The sequence below is a fragment of the Chlamydotis macqueenii genome, chromosome 23, assembly GCF_036417535.1.
Source record: "Chlamydotis macqueenii isolate bChlMac1 chromosome 23, bChlMac1.mat, whole genome shotgun sequence".
Classification (NCBI taxonomy): domain Eukaryota; kingdom Metazoa; phylum Chordata; class Aves; order Otidiformes; family Otididae; genus Chlamydotis; species Chlamydotis macqueenii.
In genome coordinates, this window is record NC_141578.1 from 3040270 (window position 1) to 3053138 (window position 12869).

The following is a 12869-nucleotide window of genomic DNA, read 5'->3' on the forward strand; positions in this document are numbered from 1 at the left end:
ATCTCACTGGGCTCCTTGTTTGTAGTATTATGTGAGATTGGCAGTGGGGAAAAATATAGTCCTGGGCCAGGGGGACTCTTGATCAAGCAAGGTACTGATTGCATTTAAAGCTGGACAGAAGCACTCCAGACTCCAGTAGTTGTCTAAAGTCTCTGAAGATCTTTATTTATGAACCGCGTGCTACCGTAGCCAATAAATAACCGTCGTTACAGTACGTACAGTATGCTTACAATGTTTGCCATTTGGTTTTCTTAAAAAAATAGTGTACAACAAAGTTACTGAGAAGAAAACTGCCTTGTTTGTGTGGAGTGAAGCTGGATTAAAATATTCGCAGCTGAGGGTTTGTGTCGATGGGGGATAGTTCTGCAGGTTTAGAGCAGATGGGATTTAGACCCCCAGGCATTAGCTGAGTGTGATGCCTGCGTTATCCTTGGGCAAAGATATGAGAGTGTCTCTGACTCAGAGCACACCGCTTCATCTGTCCTGCTGCAAAAGTGAGCTATTCCTGGTTCAAATTCATATATCTGAGTGCTGAATTTAACTCGGACAACCTAAAACCAGAAGCACAATCTTCCGTCTGTAAGTTCAATAGTATCAGGTAGAGGATTATTTTGTGTTAAGTGTGAGTGAATCCGGACTGTAAAGCTCCTCTCATTTGGGAGTCTCAAAACATTTCACCCTTGTTGCGTGCTCCTTACAGCACCCCTGTCAGGTTGGTTTTTACTACTGACGGGTAAGACAGACCCTATGAAATTAGATTACTTTATTTAGTGAGCCATTACAGTGCTGAGAACAAAACCCATGGAGCTTAACTCATCCCAGTAAGTTAATCTCTAAAGCAAATGCTCAGAGCAATTAAATGTAGGGGGCTCTTAATGAGACAGGAAATTGATTTGCAAGTTAATGCAATAGTGTAAAACCAGTAAACTCTGTAAAAATGTTGAAATCAAAGTGTTCTCCCCTGGCTCTGAACACCTTTCCTTTTAACTTCTGTGCAAGCTGTAACTGGCTTCTCAGGTTTCTTCCACATCTTTTTCTCATGTTGGTGTCTCTGTCTAGGCTTTATATGTAGGTTTTTTAATAGCCTGGATAAAGTTTAACTAGGTACAAATGCTGTATTTGCACGTACAAATCCTTTTCTGGGGATGACTTAACCCCTGGGAAATAAAGTGGCAGGAAGGATGCCTAGGGCAAGGCAGCCCTTGTCGTACCGTGGCTTGTGTCTGCAGACAAAAACTGAGCTGTCTTGTCCAGAGCAGGGTTTAGCCTGTGACAGTCTGGGCCTGAACTTGGCCTTTCTCATCTACCAGTGTTGCAAGTGGAAAATCTTTTTCTGTTTCGCTCCCTCCCGGACGTGCCCTGCCTTTCACCCAGGGTGTTTCCCTGTGCTTACCTGCAGTGTTTCATAACGTGCCGTGTCTTTTCTGCTCTGTGGTTTTGGAATGTCAGCAGATACCCCCAGAATTACAAAAAATCTGTGGGGGAGAGACTGCCTGCGTACCACCTGTGTTTTTCTGATTTTCTTTTTGCTAACACTCAGGAAACACCGATGTCCCCTGAGCTGTGGCTAGCCGAGTTAGGTAAGGACCACGTGGCAGAAATGGCACGGGTACAGGGACAGGTTTGCCACCAAGGACTCGGGCAGTGACTGAGCAGCCTCGCTGAAGCCTGTGCTGCTCTCGGTGCCCGAGCTGGGTGGTTTGAGCCAGCTCTGACCCTACGTGAGCTGCACTCGTGCCTTTGACAGCGGCGTGAACACACAGAAACTCTCAAACTGCAAAGAACTTGCAAATAGACTTGTGCCTCACTTTTCAGGAAGGGAAACTGAGGCAGTGAAACAATGGTGCCATAATTGCTTGGAGCTATAGATGGAGGCGATGCCAGAGCTGGAGTTAGACCAAGCGGTTGTAAGGCCATTGTGGTTATCACTAGGTCATGTCTTTGCTTCAACGTGTAATCCTTGAAATGTTGCAAAAGCTCAGCAGTCTTGTGGTTTAAAATGCGTACTGATGAAACTGTATGTAGTGATGATTTAGCTTTTCAAAAAAAGAGGCGTAGCCTGAGTTAAAATTAAAGATGTTTAACTTTCAAGGGGATCTACTCGTCACTTGAAGGCTTTAGAAAATACTGTCCTGTCAGTTTTACAAATTAGAATATATTCAGCCCATTTGCAATGCAGAGCAGTGCAAACTGGAACATTTGAAATCCAACCCATGTAGTTCTTCACTTCTTACATAAAATGTGCCTGTGATCTAGTTTAACAAAGTATGGAAAAATGTATTAACCTTCCCAGGGAATTGTTGCAGATGGCTGCTATTTAAAACCCAGTGTCATTGCAGCATGTAGATACTGTTTTCACCATGCTGTAAAGCATCTTGCTTTCCAGAACTGTCAAGTTCAGTTAAACAGAGCCATCAGTGTGGGCAGACACGTTTGGAAGCATCAGTTGAGACCAAGTTTCTGTAAGAGTCATCGCATAGCCTGCATGGTCAGACCTAGACTGATGTTGAACCTCTGCCCTTGACTTTCGCAGGAGTGCCTTCCATCACTTTGCTCGCTGGTAAGGGTTCCTCCGGCGCATGGTCCATCAAAGCACGTTCTTTGTCCCTGCGGGTGTCTGGCGTGCACCTCTTGAGGGGAATTAGCTGTGTCCGTGGGCACGCAGGCACAGCAGCCCCTTGGGAGAGCCCGTGTTTTGGCTGCCCGGAACGGGGCTGGTGATGCACGATGGGGTGAACACAGCTGGCCTGAAACCAGTATGAACCTCATGACTGCAGCTAGGCTCCGTCCCACACAGCGATTCCTCCTGAGGAGTGCAGCAGGCTTCTTCAGTGCCAGGGATTTCTGTTCTGGTCCCCCTCTGCGGGAGTGCTGGCTGCTCGACAGGATCGGACCCGGGGCACCTCCAGCATCGTGCATCTCCGTTCAGTAAAGGCTCTTTGGGCACGTCATCTAACCCTGCTGCTTTTGTTTGCTCCTCTCCTGAACTGGGACCAAGCTTCTGCAGGGCTGCGGTGGGCATCATCCAGCAATGCTCTGAAGCTCCGTAGGTCCAGTTAGTTTATGCCTCCTACATATTGTCATCGTGGCTACTGCTAGTTCTGCATATCAATCGGGTAACTGTTGCCCAAGCCCTAATTTGCTTTGCTTTTGAGCTAATACTGAATTCCTATTTTTCCTTTCATCCCATCATTTGTGGGAGAAAGCTTGAAGGCCCAGCGAGATGGAGGTGATAACAAAAATGCTGAATTAAGAACATAAAATATTTTTGCCAAACAAAGCTTCCAGACATCAATAAAAATATTTTAAAATCTTGAAGAACATAAGTCATACAAAAATATAATTTATATTTAGCTGTTGTCCTTCTGAAGGAAGTGTCTCAGTCTGCTAGAGGGCCCAAGGGGGTGACTGATGGAGAGCTGTGGAGGGACACGGAGGAAGCTCAGGACGTGTCTGGGGGTGAGGGTTCCCTGCCTTTGCTGCCTGTCTGTCTGCCGTGTGCCAGTGGCAGCTGTTGTCTTCTTTTTTCCACTTTATCCCAGTTTTTATTTGTAATGGAAACCGTGAAGTGCCCTTTCTTTTTGCTGCAGCTGTGCTCTCTTTCATTGTGTTTATTTTTCTTTACCTTGTTTTTAAAACATTTCTCTTGTTTGCTAAACGCAGAGAAGAAGTTGCCCTTCTTCCTCAGCCCGGGGCCTTGCTGTTTGCATCCCACGGTGGGAACCTACTGGTGCATTTACCTCCTTGCTTCCAGGGTAGGCCAGCTGCTAAAAATATTGTATACTATGGATATATGCAGTAGGGATAACTCCGGGAGGCCAGGGATTTCTGCGTGTAATCTCTCAGATGCTCACTAAAGCCTAGGACGTGGTAGTTAAAAAATTGTTAGCAAGGGCAAGGAATTGGCATCTAGAAACTGCATGTCATTCCTGCAAAGGCAGCCCTTTGCCAGGTGATTCTGGAGCTGAGGTTGCTCAGGCCAGCGGTGTTGTCTGCTGGGAAGGAGGAAGGTACGGGCAGGTAAAGGTCCCTAAAAGCGCGCTTGGGATCTAACCAGCAAACAGTGTAATCAGCTTCTCATTAACTTTGGTCAGTTGCTTTACTGGGAAACAGAGAGATTTGAATATGCAACATCTGTTCCCAACCAGCTTAGGTAACGGCGCACCTCAGCATCCCTGTCCTTCTGTGGGGTACCAGCCCTCCCATTTACAGCAGCTGACCTGAAAACCAGACTGACTTACTGGTTGGATCTCGGTCTTGCAGTCCCAGGCCAAGACCGGTATTTTGGCTGGGTGGAACTATGTGTGTAGGGTAGCGAATCTGACTGAGTCCATATTTTCCTTGTTGCCCCAGTGATGGCTTCCTTGAGTCTCCAGTTCTTGGTTAAATTATATAATATTCCTTTTTCTTCCTCCTTTAAGACCCTCTCTCTATTGAAATCAGGTACGTTGACATCTCCAGTGTTAGGCAGAACTGCCTCTCCAAATCAGCAGATGCTAGAAAAGTGTCTCCTTTTCACTTACCCCTTCTCCCCAAACAAAAAGGAAAGAACCAAACAGTATAACAGAAACACCCCAGAAGCGTGTGAGATATGGATAACATTGAACGTTGCACCTCACAGCAGAGCAGTTGATACAAACAATAGGCTGGGGCTGCAAGTTAACACCAGTGTCGTAAAAAAAAAACTTTTTGCAATCTAAACATTCTGTTCACCCATCTTCAGGACGGGGCAGAGATTGATCTCTCTTGTGGCTTTGTCTCCTTGGGCTGGTTGCTGCAGAATTTGGCTTATATTACGGGAGGGGGGGAAAAAAGTCCTGTCCCCTGATTTGTTAGAGATGGCTGTGACTGGGATTGGTATGGAACATGCTGATCACTGGGAAATCCTCAGTCCTTGTCCTCCCTTTACCCCCCCAAAAGTCACTGTACATATTAAAAAAAAAAAAAAAAAAAAGTCAAGGTTAGCAGTCCAGTTATTTTAGTACATGGCTTCATAAGGCAGAAAACCTACTGGGTACAGTGTGGGGCAGTTGGCTGTCAGAATTCCTGTAGAATTCTTCTTCTTCATTTTATTTGTTTCTTTAAAAAATGTTTAATCAGTTAAAGACCCATGTCTTGTATGAAAGCTTGTATTTTTTCCAAAACAACAACAAAAAAAAAACCCCTGTTTCTTTCTTCCTCCCTTAAAACAATGTTGTCAAATCCCTTCTCTGTAGTGCTGCTGTGGTACAAACTGGAAGTGGCAGCAGCCAAGCGTCTCACTGGCGTGGGAGGACGCGTGTCCGGGAGTTCTCTGCTGTGCTGGCCGTCGTCAGAGCTCCAGGTAGCTGATCAGGGCCACCATTACCAGAGAGTTAGTTGTGATAATGACAGCATGTGGCACCGGCTTCGTCACGGAGTCTTCCACCATCATACTCGTCCCTGAAAGAAAGGGAGCAGGGAAGGAGCAACCGTCTTGTTGGACAGGCACAACCTGATGTCTTGTAGGAAGAGCCAAGAGAGTTGGTAAAGTGTTAATTCTGGGGTTCTGTGTGCATGTATTGCATTTATCTCTTATGAACCTCCCAGGATTTGAAACAAGAATTTGGAGGTGGGCCCTCAGTACTTCCACCCCGAATCAAAGGAACCTGCTGGAGCTGGTGTTGGGGCCCCACAGAGTCAGGGTTCCACTCACAGTGAGTGTAAGTTAGGCTTGCGTGGGGCCTTGGTATCTTTAGCTGCAAATAGAATAAATCTGAGTTCAGACTAGACTGAAAGGTTGCTCAGAGTCTGGGGAGACCTTAGCTGATGGAGGGCCGGAGAGGAACACGTCAGAAGATCCTTTAAGTGAGCAACACAAGGGAGCCAAAGACCAATTCCAGAGTCCCAACTGAAAACACTGGGGTAGGATGTTCCCCTGCATTCCTGGAAGGGAGAGTGGGATTTTAAAACACAATAGCATTTATTGCTGTTACCCACGCTATGGCCAGGTACGGGAGGAGGTGTGACAAAGTCAAAGAGCAGTGGTAGCAACAGACAGACAAGTTGTTCTGCAGATGAACTTTCCTCTCTGAGCTCATTTTCCAGCAGTCTGAGAAGCACCCTGTAAATGAGCAGTTCTGCGTGCAGCCAGAGGAGCGTACGTACCACTGTTTCGGAGGATGTGAACTTCTGCTGGGATGCCATCTCCCCCAGGGCCCGTCACCCTGATCTGCACGAAGGCGTGGGTGAAGTCTTCAGGGACAGGGATGTCGATCCGGCTCTTGCTGGCCAGGTATAGCGTGGGAGCAGAGTGGGAATCCTGCCTGTAAAGCATCTGTTGGAAGAGGCAAGTGTGAGTTTATGTTCTCTGTGATTTCCTTAGGGTCACTTGTAAGAGGAGGCCAGCTACGTGCTGCCTGTACCTTGTACCCCGTAACGGCAGACTCGTCTGACTTCGCCACCACTGGGTCCCACTTGATGCTGACTGTAGACCCAGAAAAAGTCCAGGAGATGTTGCCAGGTGGCCTCTTTGGTGCTAAGAGATACAAAACAAGACAGATTCAGTAAGTCAGGGACCGATGAGAAAGTTGTGCTGGTTACAACTGTCTCCTCTTTTACGGACTACTTAAAATGGTGTTAGAGCACCGAGATAAAAAAAAGCTAATCAGTTATCTGATCACTGGGGAGCCTCTGGAGGAAGCAGAAGCCCCAGGGAGTACAATGTGCAAAATGGAGGAGGTCAGGACTCACTCACGTGGTTTTGTTGTGGTGACGTTGGTAGAGGGACTGGGGGGCCCGGTTCCAGCCCCGTTGTAAGCTCGGACTGACACGTGGTATCTCGTGTTGGGGTTTAGGCCTGTTACATGAGCCGATGTGACCAGCCCTGCTGTTCTCACTCTGTCAGCTGCCTCTTCTTTGTCGCCGTCCTTCCAGTACCGGATCTGAGTAGAGAAGGGGTATGATGGCTTTAGTAAGGACAGAGGCATCTGCAAATGCTGGACTCAGTCCTTCCACAGCCAGCGCTGAAGACCCGTTGGTATTTGTTTCTGTGCATTTTGCTGAGTATGTGCCCAGAAATAAGGTTACAGCCCGTGTGGGAAGGCAAGCAGAAAAAAAAGGATGTTTCTCTCTTACTAATCTCTCTTGTGAGCAGTAGTACCAGCCCTATTAGAGCCCGTTGCTGTTCATTAATTATCCTTCATCTTTGGAAACAAAATACTGTTTCCTTTCACATCACTTAGCATGGAGGAGTTTGGTTTTTTTTTTGCTGGGCTCTCCCATCTCAGTTTCAGCGTCCCATTCCCATTGCAGGGCTCATACCTCGTAGCCCAGAAGCACTCCAGTCATGTCTCCCTGCTGAACGGGCTCCCAGGACACGTCCATTTCTGAGGACAGGACAGCCTTGGCTGTAACTCTGAAAGGAGCCACTTTTGGTTCTGAAAGAGACAACAAAAGGGAATAAAATCCTTTTCCTCGCTCTGGGCAGCGTAATCAGCACACTGAAATGAAGGGCTCTCCTGCAGCAGCGTTACCGTGCAGCCAGACAGCTGGTAGTATGTGTACGGAGCAGAGTGAGGGGAAGGGATTTAGGGACTCAGTAGGACAAGCAGGGCCACAGGTTTGTGCTGTAAGGATCTGCATCCGCTGTGAAGCTCTGGGTGTACCGTCACGGCTGGGCTTAGGGAAACATCTCTCTGTGTATTTGAAGTAGAAAATAAATGTTGTGCTGAAATCCCTGTCACCTGCTCTTAGAGTAAAGGAAACCTCTCCTACGTTGAGCTTCCAGACAGGCACAGCTCTGCAGGGAGCTGGCTGAGGACGCGTTGGTTGGCTGGACAAAGCACGGTGAGTTCAGAGTCACCACAGTCCCCCTTTACCTTCTTCTGCAGAGTACACGATGGCGGTGAGGCTCTCCGGTCCCTCTCCTTTCCTGTTGTATGCTTTGATCTTCACTTCGAAGGGGGTGTAAGGACCGATGCTCTCATTGCGGTAGACGTAGTGCAGCGACTCTGCGTGCGGCACCCTTGCTGTCAGCCACCCCTGGGTGCCTTTCTTGCGAAACGACAAGATGTAGCCAAAGCCGTCTCCGTTCTGATAGTCCCGCAGCGTTGGCTGTGAGGGAGGCAGAAAGAAAGAGGAGCCTCAGTCAGTTCAAATGAGCAAGACTTTGGACTAAGCACAGTGTTTGGTTCAACCTCGTATCAAAATTGTGGCTGAGCACTGATTTCCCAAAAGAAATGGCACGTGCTCCTCCCCCTGGCCCTCTCCCAGCATCCGTGGCTGGTGCCGGGCTGCTGACTTACCGTCCAGTTGATGATCAGCTCGTTGGGAGCCCCTCCGCCTCCGCTGAGCCCAGATGGTGCCACAGTAGGTGCTGTCGGGTCCCCAAACAAAAGCAGACAGCGCAGGTTGGGTTAAGGAAGCAATAGTGATGAAGATGAGTGCAGACACCGCGCGGTCTGGCAGTAGCCAGGCTTTGACAGCTCGTCTGAAAGCGCTTGTCTCTGTTTTCAGCCGTGGCTATTTCAGGTGTTTGTGCAAATCAGGTCTAGAATATTAGCTAGTGCCTGACGAGCTTATTTGGAGGCAGCATGTCTCAAAAGCAGGGATGTGGAGGAGAGCTTTTGTTAGAAAGGAGTTAATATGCATTCGGTTTGTTGAGAGCAGTTCTCCTGCTGTTCTGACATCGTTCTGCTTGCACGTTCAAGCAGCAGAAGATGGAATCAACGTTCACAGTCATTTGCTGAGAAATTTACCGTGTCTTTGCAGAGCTGTGCTCTGTGATAGAGTAGGGCTCTTTCCTCTTTCTAAGCATTACTGCCCAGAGGTACAGGATTTGAAGCTGGGGTTTATAATGCTTTAATATATTATATCTAATGCTGGTGCAGTCAGCTGCCAGCTCCAGTACTGCTTTATCTTTGACGTGTACATGGGCAAAAAGGCAGAAAATTTTGTGATGGCATCACCTCTAGGAGCACTCAAGGAGACGACCAATTGTTTGGGCCTAAGGTATGCTGCAAGCCAGGCTTCCCCCTCCAACATACGGGGACAGGTACCTCTGATTCCCCTTTCCACCTCTGAGCACATCTGCACGTACCTGCCTCTTTGGTACGAATTTTATTGGAGGGTAAACTCGGCTCCCCGACTCCAAGAATGTTACTCGCCAAGACCCGAAACTCATAATCCATCCAAGGAATGAGGTTCACCACCTGGGCTGTCTCTGCGTTGCCTTCAATATTTACAGGATCTATATAATCCAATAACACGAGAGGAGAACAAATAGAGCGAGTGGCAGCCAGCGTACGAGCGCAGAGCAAGAATTTGTCAGCACGCTGGTGCCCAGCAGCCAGCACGGGCTGTGCCGCCGCCCTCAAGACACTTACTGGTACGCATCTGCTTCCATTTGCTGGAGAGGAGGGTCCGCGCCTCGATGATGTACCTGGCAATAGGGCTGTGGTTATCAAAGCCGCGGCTCCAGCTCAGCTGGACGGTGGTGTCACTGATATCTCTCACCACCACCCCCCCGGGGGGGCCTGGAGGTCCTGGGATGATGAGAGAAAGACGGACGTGTTACTAAGATGCAAGGTTTGGAGGCTTATTGCTCTTTATATTGTGCAAATCATAAATTAAAATCAAGCCTTTATTTTTTGGAAGCTAGGAAGCCTCACCTCCAATTTTGGCCTCCAGAAAAGCTCACAAGCCTATCGCATCCACTTCAAACGTTAGATGGTGAGGTGGTTGCGAGGGAAGAGCGAGCTGATCCCTTGCAAGGACCATGCCATTACTTCGGGCTTGTAAGGAGCGGGGGACCTTACAACAGAGAAATTACCTCTGACGGTCAGCGTGGCTGACTCCGAAGCACTGTCCACAACCGTCTGGGCTGTGCATGTGTACCGCCCTGAGTGCTTCAGCTGGGTGTTGAAGATGCTGAGGTCCCCAATAGTTTCCTTCTGCGTGGGGGAGAGAAAAGACAGCGGGGAGAACATTTGAGCACGCCTGGTTGCAATCCAGCATCCGACATGCAAACAGAGAGGCTGGTGTTAGTTTTCTCTCCTTTTTAATGGTGCGTGATTGCCCTTTTACTCACCGCACTGGCTCGCCGGTAGTGCCCCTCCGACTTGTCAAAGTCAATGGGGAAATCATCTAGCGACCAGGTGAAGGTGAGGTCCATAGTGGGATCGTGGGATGCGTGACATTGTAGAGTAAGGTTTTCACCAACGTTGATATCGGCACTGGATGGTGCCAATGTGATTTTGGTGGCATCTGCAGAGAAAGAGCAGGGAGGGCTGTTAGCTGCCAATGCCCATGTACCAGATAGATATGAAGGCTGCAGAGCATCCAAACCAACTAAGGCTTTCCATCTTGTCATCCATCTCTAACAGCTGTAGTTTTACAAAAGGAACGTGAGGGATTATAGTGGTTAGGAACTGGAAAGGCTTTTCTCAAGAACCAGTTGTTGGTGGGTCAGGCAGAAGGTTTGCTGCTCCACAGGCTGAAATGTCTTTGATTCCCTGAGTATTGCATTCATTTTGGGGAGTATAGGGAGAGAAGAATTATCACATCATGGCATTCTTAGACGTTTCTTGCTCAATTGACCCCAAATCGAGGCAAACATCTCTACCTCGAACAGAGAGGATTCCAGTACTGTTGGCTTTGCCCATGAAGTTCTCAGCAAAGCAGGTATACTTTCCCTCGTCAGATTTGCTGATGTTCTGGAGGATCAAGGTGCCATCTGTGGTAATAGTCACCCTGGAAAGGAAGAAGAACCATACGAGAGAGAGGTTAAAATGTCTGTTTGCTCTGTATACTTGACAATTTCCAGCACTTCCTGATTTTAGAGAAATTGGTGATAAAGACAGGACTGCAAAATATTATGTAGGAGTTTTCTAAAGAAGAAACTGGAGGAATAACAAAGTGCTTATGTTCAGGGACGTAGCAGCACACTTGGGTCGTCATCTGTCAAGAAAAAAAATGTGATTTTAGCTATAGTTTCTAGGTATAAGCTGACTCTGCTGCTACCTGCTACTGTTGATCAGAAGTTCAGTCCCTTTGGTCCAGAGCACAGTGGCTTTTGGAGCTGCTCTTGGTTGGCATGGGATGATGACCTTCCCACTTCGGGCCGCAGGTATCAGTCGCTTCACTGGGTTTAGTCTAAAATCTGGTGCTAAGGCTACAGGGGAAAAAAAAAGGATTAAGGAATGATTAGAAAACCCTGCTAAGTGAGCGTTTTAACTGCCTTGTAACCAGGTATTGGTCTGTTGTTAGATGGCTTGGAAACAGAAGCATGGCAGTATCTGGTGAGCAAGATGAAGGAGTGACTCCTCTGCTGCCGGGTGGTTCTAACGCCTGCCGAGGCAGGTGTTACATGGCACACGTGTTGTAAGTAGCAATGGGGTATGACCCTAACAAGTGCAAGGTCTTTGAGAGACACAAGGACAGCTGCTTTTGAAAATGGAGAAGATATTCTCTTCAATATCCTGATCAAAGTCACCAACGCAGACATCCAGCTTGGCTAAAGCTCCTCCTGGAATTGCAGAGGTAGAGTTGGGTTTTATCTGTTGCCCTCATGCATTGCAGTGTGTTAATGTTAAACAGTTAATGTTCAGGGCCTTTAATTTATCTCTGCCATCTATGGACCACGAGGAGATAAGCTTTTAGACTCATGTGGAACAAGTCTGGCATCAGTCCAGTTCCAGTCACCATCCATCAAAGCAGACTGGATGGATGCTGGACTCTTTTTGTTTGACCTCTTCCCTCCAAAAAAGAGGAGGGCTGTGTAGCGGAAGGGAGCTTGTAGTGCCGCTGCTGTCTGTCCTGTACGTTTTCTGTGGTTAAACAGATGTCCTTGTGCTCTTTCAGCATTACTGAATTTACACAAGGTCTAAATTTTAAAGGGTTGTAGAGTGTCTTGTTGAACCAGTAACTGTATTTCAATGGTGAGTGAAGCAGTTTTTGTCTGCTCTTATCTTACTCTGAGATCGCAAGCATAGCATAAGGATATCGGGAAGAGATCTAAAATCCTTCAGTGTCCCATTGAAACCCAGAAGACTGGGAAGTAAGGAATTACCTTGCACTGTTAATTCAGCACTTGCATATACTGTGCCATGCTTGTTCTCAGCCACACACTGATACATGCCAGAGTCCTCCAGGACTAGCTTGGAAAATCTCAGCTCTCCACCGCTCACTTCGATGCGGTTCTGTGCAAACAAGAGGATGAACCCGTTAGATGAGAAAAACAAAAATGGAACTCAAGCCTCGCGTGTTCGGGGTTGAGTTTCATTACAGACTCTTATGCCAGTTTGAAGCCAGCCTGGTTTTCCATGGGGGAAAATGCAGAACGTTTTTTTTTATGTCTGTCCAGTCACTACCCCACATCACTGTGCTCTGTTTGCTGCGACTTCTGAGCGCCTGAGCACCAACGTGCAGGTCGTACAGAGGTACGAGGTGCTATTTATCCGCCTTGATAACTGGCTGTGAGTTCCTGTAGTTGCATGAAGCAATGGCTGGGATGATGGGAGAAGGAATTTGCTGTCGGTAAGGACTGTGGCATTTCTTTGCAGCCTCATGGGGGCACATGGAATAGGGATGCGGGGTGATAAACCGGGGTTGAGATGCATTCGCAGTGCGGCAGTGGAGGGTCTAAGTCTGGAGTAGCGGGTTCAGTACTGCAAGTTCTGGTGCACGCTGCCCGAGCTGCCCTCGCTGCCAGACCTGTGCTGGCGGTACCTGGGAGGTCAGCGGCTGCCCGTCCCGAAGCCATCGGACTGCGGGCCTGGGTTTGCCAGCAGCTGCGCAGCTCCAGCGCAGGTCGGACCCGATGTCGGCTTCCGTGTCTGTGATCACCTTCAGCCACTCCGGCTGAGCTGCAAAGGAGCGAGAGAGGTGGCAGAGCCAAAAGGATCAGATGA

The 12869-nt window shown here is 48.2% G+C and overlaps 1 protein-coding gene across 1 annotated transcript in view; it reads right to left on the bottom strand.

Moving 5' to 3' along the window:
- Positions 1 to 2064: 2064 nt before the first annotated feature.
- CNTN2 (contactin 2) overlaps positions 2065 to 12869 on the bottom strand; it is a 29250-nt gene continuing 18445 nt past the window's right edge. The window contains exons 9-23 of the mRNA XM_086765613.1: positions 12688 to 12824; positions 12029 to 12158; positions 10981 to 11131; positions 10583 to 10710; positions 10049 to 10224; positions 9791 to 9911; positions 9345 to 9503; positions 9059 to 9208; positions 8265 to 8335; positions 7839 to 8073; positions 7282 to 7397; positions 6716 to 6902; positions 6384 to 6496; positions 6127 to 6295; positions 2065 to 5421 (exon numbers count right to left, since the gene is read on the bottom strand). Of these exons, the coding sequence (XP_086621739.1) occupies positions 5312 to 5421; positions 6127 to 6295; positions 6384 to 6496; positions 6716 to 6902; positions 7282 to 7397; positions 7839 to 8073; positions 8265 to 8335; positions 9059 to 9208; positions 9345 to 9503; positions 9791 to 9911; positions 10049 to 10224; positions 10583 to 10710; positions 10981 to 11131; positions 12029 to 12158; positions 12688 to 12824 (2153 nt within the window). The 3' untranslated portion in view covers positions 2065 to 5311. The remainder of the gene's footprint in view (positions 5422 to 6126; positions 6296 to 6383; positions 6497 to 6715; positions 6903 to 7281; positions 7398 to 7838; positions 8074 to 8264; positions 8336 to 9058; positions 9209 to 9344; positions 9504 to 9790; positions 9912 to 10048; positions 10225 to 10582; positions 10711 to 10980; positions 11132 to 12028; positions 12159 to 12687; positions 12825 to 12869) is intronic.